Source organism: Myripristis murdjan, chromosome 17, assembly GCF_902150065.1.
Source record: "Myripristis murdjan chromosome 17, fMyrMur1.1, whole genome shotgun sequence".
NCBI classification, from domain to species: Eukaryota; Metazoa; Chordata; class Actinopteri; order Holocentriformes; family Holocentridae; genus Myripristis; species Myripristis murdjan.
Window position 1 is genome coordinate 11,169,098 of NC_043996.1, and position 22,364 is coordinate 11,191,461.

The 22,364-nt window shown below is 40.4% G+C and overlaps 1 protein-coding gene across 2 annotated transcripts in view; it reads left to right on the forward strand.

Moving 5' to 3' along the window:
• The window catches only part of cacnb2b (calcium channel, voltage-dependent, beta 2b), a 32,519-nt gene continuing 10,155 nt past the window's right edge, over window positions 1-22,364 (forward strand). The window contains exons 1-9 of one of the 2 annotated variants that reach the window (XM_030074253.1): window positions 1-418; window positions 13,521-13,583; window positions 17,737-17,859; window positions 19,061-19,200; window positions 20,966-21,027; window positions 21,142-21,167; window positions 21,564-21,644; window positions 21,827-21,885; window positions 22,001-22,110. In XM_030074253.1, the coding sequence (XP_029930113.1) occupies window positions 401-418; window positions 13,521-13,583; window positions 17,737-17,859; window positions 19,061-19,200; window positions 20,966-21,027; window positions 21,142-21,167; window positions 21,564-21,644; window positions 21,827-21,885; window positions 22,001-22,110 (682 nt within the window). In that variant the 5' untranslated portion in view covers window positions 1-400. Of the gene's footprint in view, window positions 419-6,756; window positions 6,910-13,520; window positions 13,584-17,736; window positions 17,860-19,060; window positions 19,201-20,965; window positions 21,028-21,141; window positions 21,168-21,563; window positions 21,645-21,826; window positions 21,886-22,000; window positions 22,111-22,364 lie in introns of those variants that run through there. The other variant, XM_030074254.1, reaches the window with a different exon arrangement.

Below are 22,364 nucleotides of genomic sequence, written 5' to 3' on the forward strand. Positions count from 1 at the left end.
GGTCAGAGTGAGCGGTGCGGAGCAACAGATGCCGCCTGAGAAATAAGCCTTTAATGCCCCTAGGGCTCGGGAAAGGGTAACTACACTAACTCACAATACAGACTTAAGTGAAACCCTTCACGCCACTCATCCTTGAGTCGCGTCTGGCGCTGCCTGCGCGTCGCGGATACTTTGGAAATATCTCACCTTTACGCGCGAAACAGCGCTTTACGCGTTTAAACAGCGCTGCTTTTTTTTTTTTTTTTTTAATCACAGAAGATCTGCTTCGGATAAATCCACTCGAATGCTTTGACAGGTGAAAGCCAATCTCATGGCACCCGGGTCCATGTCTTCTTTACTGCAGCCAGGTGAACCGTACTTTTAACTGCTCCTTAACCGCTTGCAGAGCACTTGAACCACCATGCCACCCAAGAAGAAGGTAAAATATTCCACAATTTTTAAGTGTGTGTGTGTGTGTGTGTGTGTGTGTGTGTGTGTGTGTGTGTGTGTGTGTGTGTGTGTGTGTGTGTGTGTGTGTGTGTGTGAGCGAGCAGGAGGGGTAGGAGAATGCACCATCTGTTGCACTGAGCGTTAATCCTTGTGTGATGCCTTTCCACATCAACGCACTGTAGACTAGAATAGGCACAGTGCGCAGGGCAGATCGAGATGCATATAAACATGCGTGTATCATGCTATGTGCGGGACATGTGTTCAAGGGGAAAACCATAGGATCTATAGGCCTGCAGTGGATTATAGGCTATAGATGTACAGCGTTGCATAAGAAACTGACTGCAAATAATGTATCGAGGAATAAATCACTCTCTTTGTAGCACTTGTGTCTCCTTAACTCATGGGTTTTCTTAGGCTATAAAATATCCAAAATACTTGTTGTGACCTCTGTGTAACCTGGTCCCAGTTTGATCTGGGGTTAGGGAACTGAAACTAAGGAAAGTGTGCAGTATATCACTTCCTCTTTACTGTCTCTCTACATGCTAGCATAGCAGGTGACTGAGCCATTGCCTGAAGGTGTAAATATTTTACATCGTTGATTTTATAGTTGGGTATGGATGTACAGACCTACCTGGCAGCCCAAATGACCCCCCTGAAACACATCTTTGTCTCTAATTTTATGTCTAGAATAGAGAACAATAGAATTTCAGTATTGTATATAGCAGCCTGTGTTATTCTAATGTTTCATTTGTAAGGAAAAAATAAAACAGATTTATTTGACATGAAATTTACCGTAATGCCAAATGCAGTGAGATCAATTAATTGCTTAATAGGGGAACTTTGCTGCCTCTGGATGGCCTACTGTCTTGTATTGTGGCACGCCGGTTAGTGCTGGCCCAATGCTTGTTACCCAGAATAGGAAAAGCCTCTTAGTAGCTGTTACTGGGGCATTACATCCAGATAGCTCCTCTTCTCCCCCCGGCAGGAAGTGGAACAAGGTATTGGTGTTGTGTGGAAAGCTCTGGAAAATACTGGGGAGAGCACGTTCATTTGGATTAGGGTGGTTTTCCTGCTTAGGAAAAGATTGTTTTTCATATTTCCTCCTATTTGTATCTATTTATTTATTTACTCTGACAAGATTTTTTTCCCCCAGAGAAATGATAGTGGTGACAGTTACAGTGATAGTAGTGCCACAGTAATTGCCTCTATGCTATAAGTGAGAAATGATCATAACAGGAATGGTTGGGAAGATGGTTTTTCATGCCCTCCCTCCATGTCATCGCCCTCCTTAAACCAACTGCAATCATGCCGCCTCATAACTCTGTGCAGTGCAGAAACAGCCACCATCTATGAGCTATAGCTGAAATATATCTATTACAAGACCCATGCAAGCCAGACATTAAGTAGTATAGATAATATTAATGCAGCTATTGTATCTCTATCTGATGATGGCCAGGGAGCTCAAGCACAGACAGGCCAAGCAGTATTGTTGGCTTTCTGTGAGGAGTTTGCATTTGTCTCTCTCTCTCTAAATCCTGGATTGACGCATGCTATCTTAATCTCCTTACTCAGAGACAATCATGACCCAGAGTGATGGAGAGAGCAAGAGAGAGAGAGAGAGAGAGAGAGAGAGAGAGAGAGACAGAGAGAGGCCCAAATACACATTGCTTTTAACCTCTTGAATGTTGTTTTTTTTTTTATTATTATTTATTTAGTTTTTGGTGCTGTGATTTTATATACATTTTTTTTTTCATCCTATTTTTTACCCTTTCAAAAGTTCACGCTTCTTTATGGTTGTAGCCAAATGCTATGAATGTTTAGATGTGAATAGTTTCTGTCATATCTTGCCGCACACTCCCTGTGAACTGAGAAAGAAATAATAAAATGCAGATTACAGGAGTTACAAAACGGACTTCATCATGCCATTATTTCCACATTCATGGACTGAGGGTGGAGTCATCACGGATGAAAATAAATAAATCAAAAATGATTTAATACTAATATGTCCCATAGTTGAACTCTGGCTCTCCTTTGAAATCACCGACTGGCAACATCACCAATAACGATAAAACCCGCATTAACCTCATTGAAGATAAATTATATTTACGTTAGTTGAGATGCCCTGCCACCTTCAATCTATAATTGGAATTCTAAAGGGCTGTAATGCAGCCTTTAACTCTGGAGACTGTGGCTCATGCCAAAGTAAAGGTGGCAGTGCCAGCCTGGCCATATCTGCTCTGTGGTAGCATCAGGCAGAGGGCAAGGTGCCAGTCTCCTCCAGACAGATGATGCAAAACAGCTGATAAGGCAGGAAACTGGATCCAAACAAACACTGTATGCAAATGAACACACTGATAATGACCATGAGCAGCAAGGCAATCATTGCAGCAATGAATTAAAAAAATAATAATAATAGTAATCAAAGAAGAAATAAAAAAATATTGCCCCTAAGGGAATTTGTTTTGCACTGTAAAAGTAAAAAAAAAAAAAAAAAAAAAAAAAAAGTATCTAAAAGTATCACCAACTAAATGTAACAGGAGAGAGATATCAGATAAAATATCAATATGCCTCAGCCACTGGAATAGCCAGAAAACATTTATAGGTAAAAATGAGAAATTTGCAAACAGCTGGGCTCAGCGCCAGCAGATCATTGAAGGGCCAACAGGAAATTAGTCACAATTCGATTAGTGATCTGCTCCACGGCCCACAATGCTTTGTAGTAAAAGATGTTTGGGAAGCAGGTGCTGTTTTGTCCTTTTTTGATGTATGACTCTGTCCACTGTAGCTAGCCAGCAAGGTTTTAATGAAACTTGTTTATTCAGTGGTTGTTCTACATAATACACTGTTTCTGCACATCCACCAGGATATGGTGAGATATGTGTGACATGGATCTTATGTATCTTTCCTCATTAAAATTACTCACTTGTACAACTAATGAAACTCAACACACAGGAAGCTGATCAAATATTTCATTCACAGAAGCAGTTTCTCAAGCAGGGTCTTTTGCACTTTAATGTTTAATCACAGAGGTACCTGCTCCAGCCTTCCCTCCCCTCAGATGAATTCACAATTATATATACAGTGCACCCACGCACACTTGTACCCACATACACAGACACGGACATGCAACACACTCACACACACATGCACACACACGCACACACGCATACACACACACACACGGTGAAGCACACTGAATTCTTTTGCAGGATTTTCAGATCTGGCTTCAAACCAGCCCAAGCCAGCCTGCACCCATCACCCAGTTGGCCGAATAACATGGAATAACTTCACAGCAGCCATTTGAAAGGCAGAGATGGGTAGGAAGTGACTGAGCTCAATGTAAACCTGCCCAAAGAAATCAAGATTTTTTCCATTTTGATACTATCTTGCAGAACAAATTGATTTCAAAACATTGATGCAAGCTGTTTTGAACTGATATTTCTGTCCTGATTTCATAAAACTATGTAGGCACCATGTACCGACGTCATCTGAACTTTCACTTTGGCGCTATATTTTTCAGCGTAGGTGTAGGCAATCACATCAACACCTCCTCAGTGTCAAAGTATTTGGTGGGATGCTCTACCCTGCACAGACATGAAAAACATGACACATCCCCCCAAACTGTTTACACATTTGTTGCATGCAGATTGATGCTGGATCAAATTCGGTCTTCTCCTGTCTTGGCTGTTTGGCTGTGTGAGTCTTTGGCAATGAAGGCACAGGACATTTCTCACTGTCTTTTTTGTCTGCCATAATGCTGTAAGCTAGGTCGCTCAAGACCACACACACAGCGGAGGTTGGCTGCCCTGGGTGCGCGCCAAGGTGTGCACGTGGCATGACTGACACTGAGGTGGGGACGCCCCTAGCTGTAATTCGTAGAATGACTTGGAGAGAAAAAAATGATTTTTCTCTAACGAGAAGCAACAGGAGCAGCAAGAGTAGGGTGACCAGACATCCCAAAAAAGTTGGGACAGTCTTTAATTAGGAGCAGTTGTCCCAAATCCCAAATCCTGACCTGTTTCTCCCAAAAATTAGACTAAAACCAAATTAGACTAAAGTTGCCATTAGTGATAGCCTAATAAGACATTAAATACTGATTGCTGTGAAACATTATTTTGGTGTTGTCCACAGACAGGCATAGTTGTGTCTGAAGTGGATTATGGCTGTTGTATTTTTTTTTCTAGCTGTGTAATAAATTTTAGTGTTGAGTTTCACATGCTTTACTTGTCAACATAAAGCACGGTCATTGTGTTTCTTTTCCCTAATGACAGACAGTTGACTTCATGTTTATGAACAAAAAGAATACATTTTCGTGTTTTGACTTTCACGTGCTGTACTGTTTGTGTTACTGTTCACTCTGAATGTAATGTACCGGAGGCCACACCTACCATGGCCATGTGACCACACCCACCATCAACTCCTCTGTCCTGATTTTTACCCATTCTCATTAGGTCACACTAAGCAAGAGAGATCTGATTTTCCACAGTACATTTACTTTGTGAATACCTGTTGGCATATAATGAGAATTTCACCACATATGATAAAATTGCTTTGAAAGAAACTTGTCAATAGCAGCTTTAAAAGCATCAAGTATAATCCATCAAAATGGCGACCATATTGTTAATTTTTCAAAAGTTAGCATCGGGCCTGGACAGCCTTTTACATTAGGGCTGAGCGATATGGACAAAATCTAATATCACAATGTCTTGGATGGGAAACATCATAACATATTTACAGACAAGAGATTGTTGATAGTCATTTATAGTGTGGATATAATGACCAGGAAGGCAAATGCAAATAAAAGAACAGCTACATGACTGTATGATAATACTGGAAATATCTCAACATCAGAGAGGCACTTTGACATCTTGAGCCAAAAGGTGCTGTAACATACAGTTAGAACCCAACATGCATTGAGATACTTTGAAAGAGGGAAGGGAGGGGATGAACTTGTGATCGATTAAATGCCTGTGCATTAGTGAAGATAATAGTGTGTAGAGTACATTGAGGGTGAGTAAGTCAGGTTTGAGTCAAACTCATTTTCACTTCAGTACATTCAGGGAGTCAATTCAGAGTTCAAAGACCGGAAACCTACTGGCTTGGGAAAGTTGGTACATTCAGCCTGTTATGAGGTAATTAAGAGTGCCATCAGTCGGTGAAGTGCAGTTTCTTGTCACATTTTAAATTGATTGAATTGAATATGGATTGACTGCAGACCTGATGTGGATACAATTGCAGAGGACTGTGTGCAAAAGAGTAATGCGTAAAATAGTAATTAACAATGCATTATCTCCCTGGCGTGTATATCAATTGAAAGGACTATATTAATGAACTGTAAAGTATGAAAACTGAAATGTTTTATTGTAGAAGCCAGGAAGCTGCCTCTGTCTCAATGGATTTTGAGTCTGGAGATGGAATGTGAACTATTATTAACTTTAATATTTTATTTCATTTTGATTAACCTTACTGACCAATTAGCTGACTGATGTAATTTATTTACTTATTTATTATCACTGGCAGGCAGCAGACTGGCAGCGAGCACGCATTTGGTGTGTCTGTGTCTGTGTATGTGTGTGTGTGTGTGAGTCCACTAATTTTGCATACTACTAGGCCTACCAGCCTAATATTTTGTATGACGAAGCACCGCTCATGGTTGTGGTGATACAAAACCTTTGAAAAATGTTCTCGATTCCACCACCCCCTCTATTCATTCACTCTCTAGCTCGCTCAACCACCACTGCTCTCTCTCTTTCTCTGTCTTCTGAAGCAAGAGCTGACCTGACTGTGGTTTTCTGGAACATGAAAGAAGCCACAGCTAACAGACTGCAACCAAAATGGTCACATAGAAAACCTTTTCTTTTTGGAAAAGGTTCATATTTGACTCAGCTGTGCGAGGGTCTGCTGAGAAGGCTGCACATCCATGAGACTGACAGGCAAAACATTCTTATTAGTAGATTTTTTAGCTTGAGCTCTGCATGTAACATTTTTTTCCCTATTCAATTGACATGGGCACTGCACAAAAGCCTAATGACAGCACTGTTTTTTTCTGTCTGTGTGTGTGTGTATGTGCCCACAGCTAATCTTGCATACTGCCTGGCCTATCAGCATAATATTTTTTCTGCACATTTATGACTGTATGAACAAGGACCTTTCGTGGTTATGGTGATTCAAACTCTTTGAAAACCCTGTTTTATACCTCAGCTGAGCTCATCCCCTCAATGTGCCAAGATTTTGGTGTCAGACCCTCATCAGGGCATTAAGTTGTTGGAAACATTCAGTGAGGTGCTCTGGATGATCGGTGTGATTACCAGCACCTGTGATTGTCCAGCACTAATTTGATGGGAATTGTGGTTCCCCACTGTGCTTAGAGAACAATGGGACTATCCAGTGCATACACAAGTTCAAGACTTCAAGAGATATTAATCCATCGCAATATAAAAACAGGATTCAAAAATGGAAAAGGAAATGAAAAACAACAAGGTATCTGCCATTATAATTTGTAACAATAACTGTTTAAAAATCATGCAGCCAGGTAATTCTGCATGGTGAACACATTTGGCAGGGCAGCAGAGGGTGGCATAAGCAAAGTGCATCTGCACACTGGTGGGAATGAACCTGCCAACCTGCCAATCTGGAGCTCATCTCCTCAAGATGGAGTCTGTGTGTACTGCTGAGGAAAGGCTTCATAACTACAGGTGAGCCACAGCTAGCGGCGGCACCTGGGAAGCAGGAAGGAAGGAGAGGTAAGCAGGAGTGGCAAGAACGCGTAAAGCACGGCTCGCACAGCAAAAACAGACGGAACGTCACAGCCGACCAGGCAGACAGCCACAGATTTACATTCACACTCATTTCTTAGACACCCACCCTTCATGTAGGCAGGAGTATGCTGAACCCTGCTCCCTCAGTCACTGTGGAGTTGCATCCCCACATAGTTCACCCCAGCTTTTGTGTGGATTCTTATGCTTTATACTTGTTGGTGATGCTGGATCAAAGTCTGAGGTGTGTGACAAGCATAGCATTCAGGGTAAGCAAGCATTATTCTAGATTGTGTCTCTTGGAAACACTTCAGCTGTCTGCCTTTGAGTGTATCTGTGTTGTGTATAGCTAATTGTTCATATTTAAAATGAACATGCCTCTGAGCGTGTGTGCCCATTCATTTATTTATTTATTTATTTGCCTGACATGCTACTGTGTCAATTGGTTTGAATTACGAGTTGTCATTATGCATTTGATGTCTTCGCCTGTGAGAAGTACAGTAGCATTGGGGGTGAACACTGCCAAGCTGACCTAATTATACTGACACTGTCTATGTAGATGTGACTGTCACTTCCATAGCCCCTCTATGGATCTCTGATTGATTCAGATGTACAGCTGAATTACTGTTAGCCTGTCTTTAATTAGTCCATGAGGATGCTGCTGCCTTTCTAAACATTGTGAAGCACCACGTTTTGGCGTCACAAACATACAGCTGGAGGGTGTAAGTTGAATATGAACAGGGGCTGAGGTAACTAAGTCATGATTTTTCTTGATGCATTCCTCCCAGGATGACAGCAGAGACAACTTACAAAGGGAGACACATTTCATCAGTGGGAGTCATTTTATGCTTAGGTGGCATATTTCTTTAAATGGTTGCCATGGAAACATCCCTCCATATGTACAGGGAGTGTGCAGTAGGAGCGGTATCTTTAGTGACACAAGTGAGCACTAATTGTTATGCATGCTAAGCTTGGGATATCGCCAGTGCAGAAGACAGACAAGAGCAGTTAATCAGGAAATACAAAAATAGGCCGAGTGCTGTGTGTGAGTCAAAATATCTGGCAAAATAGATGGCTGGCTGGCTGGCTGGAAGGGTATTTTTATTTTATTTTGTCTTTCTTTTCTATGAGATTCTGTAATTAATTGCCCATCATATATGCCACTGGGCCTATCTACCATTTCTAGAGTCTGGAATGCAGGGATGCAACAGCATTTTCAACACGTATGCCTCGATGCGAGCTTATATCTTTGACTGCTGTTTGGTATTTCCTCAACATCACTGAGGTATTGGGAAGGCATTTTGCGCTGATTTGTCACCATCACAATGTGTCTTACATGTTCCTCAAAATAATGGCATTAAAGGAACATAATAAGTAATCAATCTAAAACATCATGACTTCCTAAAGTTCTTACTTATAGGACCTTAAAGTAGCATGGTCATGAACATGGATCCCCATTTGGTAAGATTTTTCTCAATTAATATGATATACTCGCTACTAGGGAGTAAAGTCACAGTGAAACATATTCCTTATTGTGCTAGACCATGACTTATCTCATATCAGATTTCTACTCATGCCACAAATCTGTAATCAGTGGTGGCTGTCCAAAAGTGTGTGGCCTTCACCTGCACCTGTTGTGCATTTTATGAACCTTCAGGATCCAAACCCAGTACCCACTCTCTGCTTTGTTTGTTTGTGTGTTTGTTGTTGATTTTTTCCAATGTCACTATGTTGTTTCTCAGGGTGTATACTTTGCTTTCTTTGGTTTGAGTTTAGCTACACAATGGCCTATTACACATTCACCACGGCTTGTAAACAATCACATGAGCTCATGTGACTTTTGTAGATGGTTTATTGGACAGAGGTTTGGCAACCTGTGTTCTTGTGAGGTTAGTGATTTCGGCAGTCTGGGTGGATTCCCATCCTTTTATCTTTAACTATGCATGATGGACTTGTCTGAACTCATTGCCATAATTTAAACCCTCTGGTTCATATTATCTAAGAACACATGAGGAAATAGCTGAACGTAAGCATCAGTCCAGACTGTGGTTAGCTCTCAGTTCATTTTGCTGTGCTAGGTTTTCCAAGCATGAGGAACTGCTGGCTATCAGATGTCAACATCCGTCTTTTTATACCCATAAAACTATGCCTTATGATATCGTTTCCTGCAGTTGGGGCAGATTATGTTACTCCTAACAAACTGTACTACAGTTTAGTCGCATTTTCAGGTGGTTTCAATATTATTTTTGCACCCATGGTTTAAAATGTATTTTCCCCACCTGCCAAACAAAATGAGCTAAAGAAGCAAATGCTCCAAAGTACAGATAAATCACTCCAGACAGACTGACAGACTTTCTTTAAGACCCAGCCCAGAGTTTAGTTTGTCTTCTTAGCAACTGGATGCTCCAGGCAAGCCAGCTGGCTCCTGGTGCCTCAGTGGCTTTGATTATTTTACATTTAGGGACGGAGTCCATCTCCCCAATCAGACACTCTTTTCCTAATGCGCTCCCCTGACGCATGCTGAAAGAGCTGTGTAAACGCTTTTGAGTGGGAAAGGAGTCACCTTCAGGTAGCGCCTGAGAGGGGGACTTTGAACGTGGCTTTACTTGCTCACACACCCTCGCACCATCCTCCTCCTCCGCCCTCCTTTGCCCACCCTCTAAGCCACGCAATCACATTAATGGGTTGGGATGGTTCTCCAGCAGGCTGCGTGGACAGAGAGGGAGGCAGGGACGAGCAAAGGGAAAAGAAGGGGAGATTGATGGAGAGGTGGAGAGGGGAGGCAGAGAGTTTGAAAAAATCACTGAATTGAAGAATGAGTCATGCCATAATGGATGTTTTGGTTGAGGAGTGTAGAGGGTGACAGGAACATAAGAACCAGGCTAAAGTATACATTTGGAATATGGATGATACACGTCAATAAAGGGCAAATTCATCTCACTGAACTATTTTATGGTGTCAATCCAAACTCTTTGTTTTTATTAAAATGTGCTTTGTGGAAAAATAGCCATTTTAATGTCAATGACAGACAAACACAATTATGCGAAATTACATTAAGATTTATTTTAAAAATTTGGTGCATTGCATTTGATTTCACAGTTCATACTTCCAGGAGATACAACCACATTTTAGTTATTGCATATTTAGTATACACTTCGGTAATGCATGGGCTTTCCCCTGGGGAGATATGACAATTTATACTATATCTGATGCTATATAATACTGCATCTACATTTATCATTTTTGCAGAGTTTTCTTTCTCCCAGACAGGAGGCGTCTTTAAGTCACCTGCAGTAGTGAGCTTAACATTGTTTAATAATTCAGCGGGGGCGTTTTGTTCTATTGGCTGGGTGACATTGGCTTGCAGGAGAGGCGGGTGCTGTGCGAACAGATGTCTGTACCAGGCATGGGTAAACAAAAACACGCACTTGGGCATAATTCTGCCCTGGGGAGACATACTTCCAGCTCCTCTGTTATTCCTTCTTTTTGACATCTAATTGTCTTTCTTGACTATTTTTTTCTTTGTCTGAACAACACCCTCCATGTATTATATGCCTCAAATTTTACCTGAAATCACCGGCTTTGCCCCTCCTCGTTAATATATCCCATCCTCACCTTTCTTTTGTCTCCTGTGTGTTTCTCCCAATCCTTTTGACTTTCCTCTCATCTTTTAAATATTTTTTTTTCCTTCTTCCTCTCCTCATATTTAGGTTGTCGCAGGTATTTACACTGAACGATGTAGGCGTTTAGTCCCACTTTTTTTTTTTCATCTCTACACATATATAGTATCTCTTTCTCTATTCTGTCTCTGATTCTTACTTCCTTGATTTACAGTGTCGTGAAGCTATAAAGTCTCTCCTCTCATCTTCCCCAGCAAACCCTGTTAATTTGTCCTGTTTCTTTCTCTCTCCACCTCCATCAACACGCCATTTTCATCACTCCGGCAGCCCTCTTCATCTTATTTCCCCATCGCATGCTTTGCTCACACTCAACATGTAACCTCACTTCAGTCTTAATTAGGAAATTTCTCTTTTTTCCCGCCGTCACCTCCTTCCATCCAGTTCTTTCGCACTGCTTCTCTTTCTACAGCTCTGCCTCAGTTGTGCCCTTTCCCATTGGAATACAACGCAGAAATCATACAAGCTACTACAGCTGAGCCTTTTGGAGTAGAAGATAGGTCCACTATCAACTATTGGCCTAGTAATGACATGTTGCATCCATCACTGTCAAAGTCAGAGCCTCTCACCAGTGGCATACAGTGCAGTGTGCACTCGTTTGGAATAACTTGCAGCGCAAGAGTGGGTGAGGGGGTAAAGGAGAGCAGAAGGGAAACTGAGCGTGCTCTCTGTTGGTTAAGTTGAGCATGAAGTTTGAACACTGGATGCAGTCTGGGCTGTTCAGCTGTTTTCGTCATGTGGTCTTATCTGGTGTGAGCACAGTAAGATAAATTACAGGCAAGTCCGTTTTGCTTAGCCAAAATTACAGGGACGAGAATCAGATTTGATAAGAACTCGTTGGCACTCAGAAGATCCCATGCCTGTGCCAACACTGTGCAACAGTCCAGATATGCTAGTTCTATATCCACATTACCAGCTTATAATAAGGCAATGCACACACCTTCACGGCTGTATCTGAAATAAGAATAAATTCAAACCAATTTTAGCCAAATATTGCAACACTATAGGGCCAGCATTATAGCATTATACCTGTTCAGAGGTCTTTTAGGGTTGTCTTCGACAGTGTTGGGAGTAACTTGTACAAAGTCACTTGCTTAAAGAAGTGCATGGAATGGGCTGAAAACAACCCATTTCCACCCGTGTTGGTGGAAGTAGTAACTATTATAAGAAAGGACAATTAAATAGTTAATTGTAAAGTTAATTAAGTATCAAGAATTAAATTACAGTCATACAGTCAACAATTTCAACTCATAGGTTGAGGGTGATTATGCAGAAATACAGAGAAATAAACAGAAAAAAAAATTGTGCTGTATATAGATAAAGACATATAAGTGGATATCTTAATGTATAAAGTATGTATTGATTGCTATACACTGTGGGTATATAAATAAAGATATGTATAAACACAGTGTTGGACAGTTGCAAAACAAAATCAACATATACACAGTATGAAATAGTGGAACCCTATTAATGTGAAGCTGCTATTGTGTGCAGAATATGAATATGATTATGTGTGAAAACAATTTAAGATTTGATTTGAGAGCACTGACGTCAAACTCACCAAGGACTCAGCAACATTGCACTGTTAAAATGCGTCAGGGAGCGGGCTGTCTACGAGAGAGTTGATTTGTGACTTTGGGATGCAAGTGTGTGTCTTGAGTGCCAGATTGACACGAGGTCTGTGCCACCTCCTGGCTATGACACAGAGGGCATTAATTACCATGTCTTTGAGGGGACAATCTAATCTCTGGGACACATGGCACATAAACCTGAGCGTCCCAGGAGGGATCCAATGCGCCACTTCATGACAATTAAAGGGAGACGGATGCTGGGAAACAGAACACTGACTGAGAAGGAATGACTGGGAAATGTTATTAAGTTGCAAGCATTTGCATAGATGTTGAATCATTTTGAATTAGTTTCAAATCACATCCAGGCATTTCCTTTCACTATCTGTTGGTGTAGGTGTTAGGGTGATTTATACTAAGTTGAAGAGATTTGTTTTTGAAGCATTGCACCACCCTCACACTCTCTGTAGAACTGTGATCAAATGCCTATTTGATAATGTTTTCGTGTTCTCTGAATATCTTTTAAGCATCAGATAGGAGGAGAAAAGTAACATATAATAGATGAATTTCTCAGACTCTGTTCTGTTTGGACTGCTGATTATTGGTTTATGAACCAGATCAAACATACAGTGTTTGAAACCATGTAGATTTTGGTTTTGTTTGGATATGTGTATTGGGTCATGTGCCGAGGGGGCTGCGTGTTTAGGTTTGTACACTGGTTGTTGTTCCTTAATGGGATATCTCCTAGAATGCTGTCCATATGAGGTTTATGTTTATGTTTATGTTTGGATGGTGTTTATGTTTATCTTTGGATGATATTTATGTGTTGTGCTGTGAACTGACGATGGGTTTACACACCTGAATGTTTTGTTATCATTTAATGTGTCTGAATAATCCCATGAGGGATGGGTCATGAAAATAAAATATTCATTCATTCGTATTCATTGATCACTGAAATAGTTTACAATTCCACTGCACAACAATCAAATAATAATAATTATAATTACTCTCTCTCTCTCTCTCTCTCTCTCTCTCTCTCTCTCTCTCTCTCTCTCTCTCTCTCTCTCTCTCTCTCTCTCCCTCTCTCTCAGGGAGAGCGTCAGGAGGATGCCTTTGAGGAGAGGAACGCCCAGGTGCAGTTGGAGAAAGCCAAGGTATATTCTCAGTGTTGGATCATGCTGTAAACCCACAACACGCCACCCCGGCTCTCACAGACTCATTTTTCAGAGAGGCTGCTCTCAAGGACACGATTACATCACACACAGGAAACACAGACATCAGGACATCGGATTAGCAGAGCAATATTCTGCTATTAAAATGAGTCACTGCAATATCTTCATCCTTGTCATCCCGTTATGTGCTCAATGGCTGGAGAAGGATAATGATGAAGGCTATTGATTATTGCTGATTCAGTTTAAATGTAATCTTTACCCTCTTCAGATGACTGCTTGGTAGCATATTGCATAGTCCAACAGTAATCAAAAAGGCCTATTGATGAATTTTGAAAAGTGAAGAATGTTTTTTGCATTAACAACTATTACATTATAGTTGGACTGTAATCTGTAATCCGATGTGCCTATGAGATGAGGGATTATGAAATCACTTGCTAGTCCTACTTCACCACTGCATGTTTTGGGATGATTGTCATAGTTTTCCCACTATTTTTTTTTTTCACATAATGTTCAAAGAAAAAAAATGTAGACTCCTTTTTTTCTTCATTAGAATTTGCATGCAATGACAGCAAAGATGGCAGAGAGGAAATAAACATGTTTTGAAGTTTGTTTTGGATTTAAAAACACTAAGACAGAGCAAAATGCCCCAGAAATCGATACCTCTTTCAATTTCTGGCTTGAAGCGCCTTATACAGACGCTACTGTCACTTGCTGGATAAGCCTTGTAGAGCTCTTAAATTGGAGAAAATGAAGTTACATGAGCATAATCATGTTAAAAATCCAGTTTCATGTTTCAAAATTCTGTGTTCCCCAAAGTCCAGCAACTTACATTTCACATTTCAAATTTGAGTTTTGATTGAACTTTGACTTTTCTGAAATTTTTGAGGCACCTCCTCACATACCAATCAAATCAGATATTTTGCTTCCTTCTATTATTGTCTTGTTGTCCTCCATGCCAACCTGCTGTGAGAGCCAAAATTATGCCCTTTTTATGTGAATGTCTTCATGTGAGGGTTTACTTGTTGCACACTAAAACACCAAAAACTATCTCAAATCTGACTTTCTACCACATGGGAACTGCGAAAACCGGTGCCACATGATGGGAAAAATTAGAGTTGGGACACTCAGAGCTGCATAGTGAACATCAATCTTTGTGGCCTAAAGAATCATAATGTTTTGTTTTGTTTTTGTTTTTTTTCAATATTTCTACCCATTTTCGCTGGGTACCAGAGTGTTTACAAATAGCCCATACAATTTATATAAAATAAATCCAATATTTCATCACTTTTGGGATCACAGAATGTACCAAAGACTTAATTATTTGTCATCTTGCACTGAATTGATATGGAGTCAGCTGATGAAGATGATATGAGAAGCTGATGAAGTCAGATTTAAAAGCTTGTAACCCTAAAGCCCCCCCAATGCAAATGGTTTCCCCTGCCAACTAATTTGATTGCTATCACACCACTGAAAGGTCATTATCGGTCTAAATCACCCCCACAGGTGTGAGTTGGTAGGGGCCTACTGCACCTTCTAGTAGTTGAGCGGGCTGTTATCTATTCATATCGTCACTCAGTCTTAACTAGTCAAACAGGACCCTGTAGCCAGACGCACTGTGACGTAGTATAAAGACTTACTAAGTCAGCTGTTCAAGGAGGTAGTGGGGGAGGTGGATGCATCAGTGGCATGGACTTTCCTGTGGAAGACCCAAGTTTGAGCCCAATGTTAAGTAAAAACAGTTATGTCATTTCTCCTACCTGTAACCGTGATTCCAAACCTTTCCCTAACCTTAACCAAGTAATTATGGTGGCTAGAGCTAACGAAGGTAGCTAAACCTACTGTTTGCTGACAAGTGGGTCATAACAGCCTCCTGAACCTACTAGTATGTTAGTTGGCACCTACTAGTCCTTATATTTAGGATAGGTGTTTGATCATAGTGCCCATTCAATTGCCTGATAACAGAAAAATTGGGTGGTCAGCAGAACTTGAATGATCATGCTGAACAATATTAATGGTGAAAAAGTTTGAAGTGATTGAAATCATGTTCAAAACAGAAAGATCTTTAGAAAATTTCAGATCTCAGTATTGAATGAAAACGGAACCAGTGGCAGCTCATTACTACATGTTGAGTTGTTAGTTGCTTAAGTTGGTGCAGTTAGAAAACAAACGTCATGAAGAATCTGACCAGTGCTGACAAAGACATTAACTATATCACTTCAGGGAGATTATTTCAGCGCAACAGGAAAAGCTAACTCAAAGAGAGAACTTCATCTTGTCAGAATTTCTGTGGCTTTGGCCATCATGGTGTAGTATGTGACTTACAGACATGCAGCAGGTGGGGTATCTATCTTTGTTTTTCTTTAGGCAGTGATTCATGGAGGTCATTACACAAAGACATAAAGGTATCGCACTAGATAAGAAACTCTGCCTCTCTCGTTGTCTTATAAGCCGTGCCTGCTGATGCACGTCCCTTTGAAAATTGAATTAAATCCTCCCTCACAGATTTAATGTGCTCCCAATGGTGCTGTGTAATTAAGGTGGCAAACACAGCCGGCCCATCCCACGCTGACCCCACAGCTTCTCCCACAGCACCAAACTTTCCAAACTGGAGTAATTAGCAGCTTGATCGGCACGTCACTGACATTTGACTCTGATAGGATTATGACACCAACAGGGACTCAGCTGCAAGGAAGCCCTGGCCACTGTAATAAAAGAAGATGCTGTTGTACTTCTTGTGCTCCTGTGCATGCTGGGAAGGATACTTTGCAAGAGGAGTTATACTGTCAGGAGAGGAAAATAGCAGAATATTTGGTTTGTCTTCATCCTGAGGTGTTCAGCCGTTGCTTTCGTAATACTTATTTATGACCAACTGGCCTTGTAGGAAATGTGGCTAAGAAAGCAATAAATACCCAGTTCATAGAGGAATATGCTCTTTCTTTTATTCCTCCCATATGCTGCACATTATCTGCATTATCTTACTGTCTCTCCTTATCAATGATTTAAGGTCATACTGCACAATTTGCAAGCTGTTAAAAAAGCTGCAGAGCTGTTTTGGCACCCTGTGGTGCTTAAAATAGCACACCACTACACACATACAGTGCACACATGCAAAACACACACACACACACGTACAAAGCGTGTGTGCACAACATGCATAATGCACACAGACACACAGGCATGCTCTGAGGCACATACACCATGATCATATCATATCTGCAGAATTATGCTGGAATATGCCACAACATATGTGTGTATCTTTCTATCTGTCTATATAGATACAGCATATTAATGCCACTGCTGCACACAATTCAGCATTAGAAATATAGAGATCACTTTCTTAATTCTCTAACCCCTCTATCCTTTAATATTTTTAATTAGAATTAGTCTCGTCTCACATTTGTTCCAGTTTTGTAACACAGGATTGATAGCTATTCATTTGTGAGAAAGGCATGGAAGTACAAGGTGATATCATGATATATGTTTGTTATAAATTCAAATCAATTTAAATACAAAGTACTCATAATCTGCTGACAATCTTATCTTCATCCAGTTATCTATCAGGTCAGTGCAGAGGGATTTTTGCTTGTGCCTTTCTGAAAAGTAGCCAGGTCCTTCTAGCTCAACTTCAATCCCCGACCAAGCTGACAAACAGTAATTCATTTTCATGCATATTACTTGGTGTTCTACATTTATCACCTCCCCACTTCATATCCAGAGGTGAATTTTCCTCTTGCTAGGATGTCCTTTGAAATATAACATTGTTCTTTGGTGACTTGCCTAGTTAATGAAGCTTAAACAAATAAAATTGCTTCTTTGTCTACTCCAGTTAAAATCATGGTTCATTCTAACATCACAGTTTTTTTTCTTTGTATTCCCAAAAACAGTATGCCCTTATCAGTCCAAATCCCACCTCCTCTCAGGTACCTCTTAAGGTCCTGTTTCTCTTCAGCTAGGATTGTGGCAATGTCACTGAACAAAGAATATTAAATAGCATATATCATTTATCAAAACATTATGTGCATATAACCACTCACATGTGTTTTGGTGAGGTCAACACAAATCTATGGTTTGTGATAACTGCCAGATATCTGTTTGTCAAAGTCATTTTGTATACTCATCTCTCCTCTGTCCCCAGTACAAGCCTGTGGCGTTTGCCGTGCGTTGCAACTTCTCCTACACGCCAGCAGACGACGACAACGTCCCCGTGCCAGGCCAGGCTGTCACTTTCGAGGCCAGAGACTTCCTGCATGTGAAAGAGGTTAGAGACAGACACACAGGCATCACTACATTAGATTTAGGTGGAGTCATTCCAAATACTTAGCTGATGAGCCTTGCACCTGACTGATCCAGGGCAGGTTGAAGGTGGCCCATACACAACATGATGATGGTTGCAATGATGATGAGGAGGGCGTGGAAAAGGAAGGAGGAGTTGATACTGGTCAGTGATGTTGATAATGATTGTGGCAGATGACGGTTCTGTCACTTTGGGCAGAGCATGGCACTGACACTGACAAGACAGTGTAGGGCACTTTGGATAAAAGCATGAAAGAAATAAGTTATGTAGCAATAATGATGCTTGGATGAGATAAAATAAGATAAGGAAAGGACAGTTTTACTGCTTGAAGCTACATTAAACTGTTTCTGACCACTAGAGGGTGTTGAGAGCTCAAACTCGACTTCAAAAACAGAGTTAGTCCTGCTTCCAGGTTCATGGTACATGGCTTGTAAAAAAAAAAAAAAAAAAATGACTTAAGGCAAAAAAATGCATAAATGAAGGCTGTTGTTTGATTACTTGGATCATTTTATCTCTGACCTCCAATTTGAAAATGTGGTGAGGCTGCTGACTTTCAGCTGCAAGTTAAGCTGCTTTGAATTTTTCTGTTGCCACAGTGCTGATTGTAGCAGCAAAAGCACTTGCATAACTGATCTGAAATTTGGATGTGTTTATCAGCATGATATTCGGCCTCAGAGGCAATTTGAATGAAGTTGAAGCAGCGAGGGGCTGAAGAGGAGGGCAGAGGAGGAACTAATTGTTGGGTTGATATAGAAAGATCAAACCAGGGAATAGACACAAGCTGGCTGTAAATTGTAAGGTGGAAAGAAGACCCACAGTGATGACTCTCACATTGCAAGGGGTCATTTCACTGTAACTGTAAAAATGCATGTAATATTGATTAAAGTAGCATAAAAAAGAATGTAAAATTTTGACTAAAAGTACTGAATCACATTGTTGACTTAAATTGTGATTTTGAGCTTGAGTCATATTGAATTGTTCCAGAAAAGAAAGATAGTTGTTTAGTCAAAACTTCTTAATCCAAAGCTTCACACCCCTAGTTTATAGTGATGATATGAAAAAAAATACAATTTACCCATGACTATCAATCAAGTAACCAAAATGACAGCCTTGAAGTAAGCATTAAAGTGACAAACATGTCCGCCTTTTTGTTTTCTCCCTCCAGAAATTTAACAATGACTGGTGGATCGGCCGACCGGTGAAAGAGGATGGTGTGGTGGGCTTCATCCCCAGTCCAGTCAACCTGGAAACCATCCTCATTAGAAGAGAGGTGCAGGCCAGGAAAGCTGCCAAGGCCTTAGCCAAGTATGTACGCTGTTCCTTCCACAAGTTTCAATATAATGTGGTTGCACCCCACTGCACAAGCACTGTGCTGTGTTATCTTGTAATGATAATAAAAATAATCTCTGTTTGTACAGTCCTTTCAAAATCACCATCACAAAATGACCTACAGAGGATTAAACTACATTTTAAGCATTTACCTGACACTCTTTAATAAGGGCTAAAGAGAAACATAGAGGGATTTTTTTTTAGAAAGGTATTTGAGTGAGTGTCGAATCAGTGACAAATTTGATGTGAGGCAGTTCTTGATAAGATAAGCTTGTGGAGAGTAATGTAAGGCATGAAAATAAAAAGGAAACACAATGCCAAAAATCTATTTTAATAAGTTATTTAGTTCTGTATTCAGTCTTGTGGTTTTCTACTGCCTGTGGATGAGATAATTCACTTGTTTCAATGCTAATAATTTTTTTTCCTAGAATTCTGTTGAATCAAGAGTCATTTTCTTGATCCTATTGGGCTGATCTGCCTTATTCTGCCTTGTTTCAACATGTTGATACTTGCTCCCATAAAAATCCCTGAAACAAGTGAAACTGCATTGGAAGAAAGTGGGATTACTTCATCCCACTGGCAAATATATTTGACTTGTTTAAAGAAAAACACAATTAACTTTTAACTATAAGACTAAATTACTTGTTTATATGACAATTTTTGCAGTACATGAAACAACACATAAAAAGTGAGGTCAAGGGCAATCAATATGTGATCACTACATACAAACAACTCAGTCTGAACAAGTGATTTAATCAAAGATCTGAATTTAGCCAGCCGGCACTCCTCAGGCAGGAAATCCCAGTCAAATTTATTTTCATATAGGATGCCCACAAATGATGTGCACACTTGTAGTTGGTTGTACAACTTCTAAAAGGAATGCATTCAAAATGAAAAGTAATTCCAAGTTATTGTCGTATAGGAGACTTCCTGCATATCACCCAAAGAATCACTCGCTCTGCTTAGTCAATAAGCTGTATTGACTCTGATCAGTCTGCCACCAAAGGAGGTTCACTGCTGTGAATGAAATCAAATGCACATCTGTCGGTGAAACACTGCAAATCAGTTGCAGGCAGTTGCACCAGGTAGTGTAAATATGACTGACTGCTGAGACGGTGGCATATTACATTCTATACTGTGAATGACATGAAAGTGACATCTGTGTATTTGCGTGCATTCTTTAAAGTGTATGAGCTATTGTAAGGCTTTGCCATATTCTCAGCCAACCTGGCCTCCAAGTCTGTGACTTTGACTGGCTGGCAGTTTAAAAAAAAGTTATATCTCACAGATGCCTTGCACTTGATGGCTGATCCACTTTCAAGTTAATAATAAACTAAAGTAAACTGAAGTGTCTGCTGTACTCTACAACATTTTGATAAGGTTTAGACTCAGTTAGACTTACCAAATAGAGAAAAACCAAGGAACTAGCGTGTTTGGAGGAATATATGTGACACATGGAATATATAGAATGCATCTTTAGCTGCACCAAAAACAAATCTATGAATCACTGCAAGACACAAGTTCTTTTGAAGGGAGACAGTATTATATAAACATATTGCTGTAATCCTATAATGCTATAATCCTGTACTTTCACCATGGCTGCCAGCAGTAAAATCACCCAGACAAAATCTACTTCTTAGGTATTGGTGACTATCAGAATTGTTTTGCTCTTTCTGACTATTTGTACTGTGAGACACGTGTAAGCCTGTTCACCTATCAAGACATTTCTGTTTCATTTCAGCAAAGCAGCAGCTCAAGCAGCTCAAGACATGAACTCAAAAAAATATACCCCTCCCTCACAAGGTTAGTTCATGCTCATTTGAGTAAAAAAAAAAAATGTATGTAAATGTTTTTGTTTTTTTTTTTGTAAAGTGTGAGTTCACATTAGATAACTCTTCCCTCCCTCTCTGTGCACAGCTAATCAGCAGGTGAAAAAGAAACCGGTAAGTCTCTGAAAACTTTTGGTTTTGTTTGGTTTCTCATTAGAGAAACAAGGTAAATCAGTCTATATTACACTTTTAATGTCACAGAATTTCCATAAACAACACAAAAGGCATGAATAAAGCAAAAGAGCAAAGACATCACAAATGCCATCCATGCTTACCTCGTGTTCATGAGGCTAAATCCCAAATGCAGACGTCTGATTGGCTGTTGATAGATGGACTGCAAAGCTTTCAGCTGTGGACAACTTTTCTCAGCTGACAAGCTCAGTGACCATCTAAATATCGTTTCCCTTGGCTGCTCAGCTCCATCTGAGACGCTCACAGTCAGACATGCATAGCATCCCATCAGATTTCTCAAGTTGAATCGGTGTTGTCCTTCTTTCCTGTGGGGTGCAGGGGGAGCAGGTGGCTATGTACGACGTAGTGCCTACCATGCGTCCTGTGGTTCTGATGGGGCCATCGCTGAAGGGCTTAGAGGTAAGACTGCATCACCCCCTCTGTGACTGGTCAGAGCTCCAGATGCATCTGAGCTTTTAATGACTCATCTTTCACTTACAATGGAACTATAATGCTGTTAGCGCCGACAAACAGCATTTGTGTATTCTCTAATCTGAATTGAGGGGGATCTGCAATCAAATCCATTTTTTTCTTTTCCCTAGGTCACAGATATGATGCAAAAAGCACTATTTGATTTTTTAAAACATCGATTTGAAGGCAGGTAAGTTCTGATTTAGTTCTTTAGCATTGTTTGATGATTAAAAGAAATAACAATAGAATAAAAATACCCATAACTATGCAAAAGCTGCTGTCACTTTGTCTCTTTTCTGTTCTAGAATCACTATTACACGGGTCACAGCAGACATCTCTCTGGCGAAGCGGTCCATACTCAACAATCCCGGCAAAAAGGCCTTAATTGACCGGTCCAACACACGCTCCAATCTAGGTACATAGCTTATGAACTGACCTGGGTAAAATAATAGTGCATATTATCTTTGGTGCTGTTTTTAACAGATTAGAGAACAACATTGCTGGGGTTTGCTGAATCAAGACAATTCAGATGCTTTCAGTGGCAGAGATTATGCTGTATTGATTAATTTCTTCCTGCCGTTATCTCAACTCGCATTGTGTTATGGGGCAAACCCCACTCACCTGACGCCCTAAGCAAGTTAAAACCAGCAAACAATGCTATTTCACCCA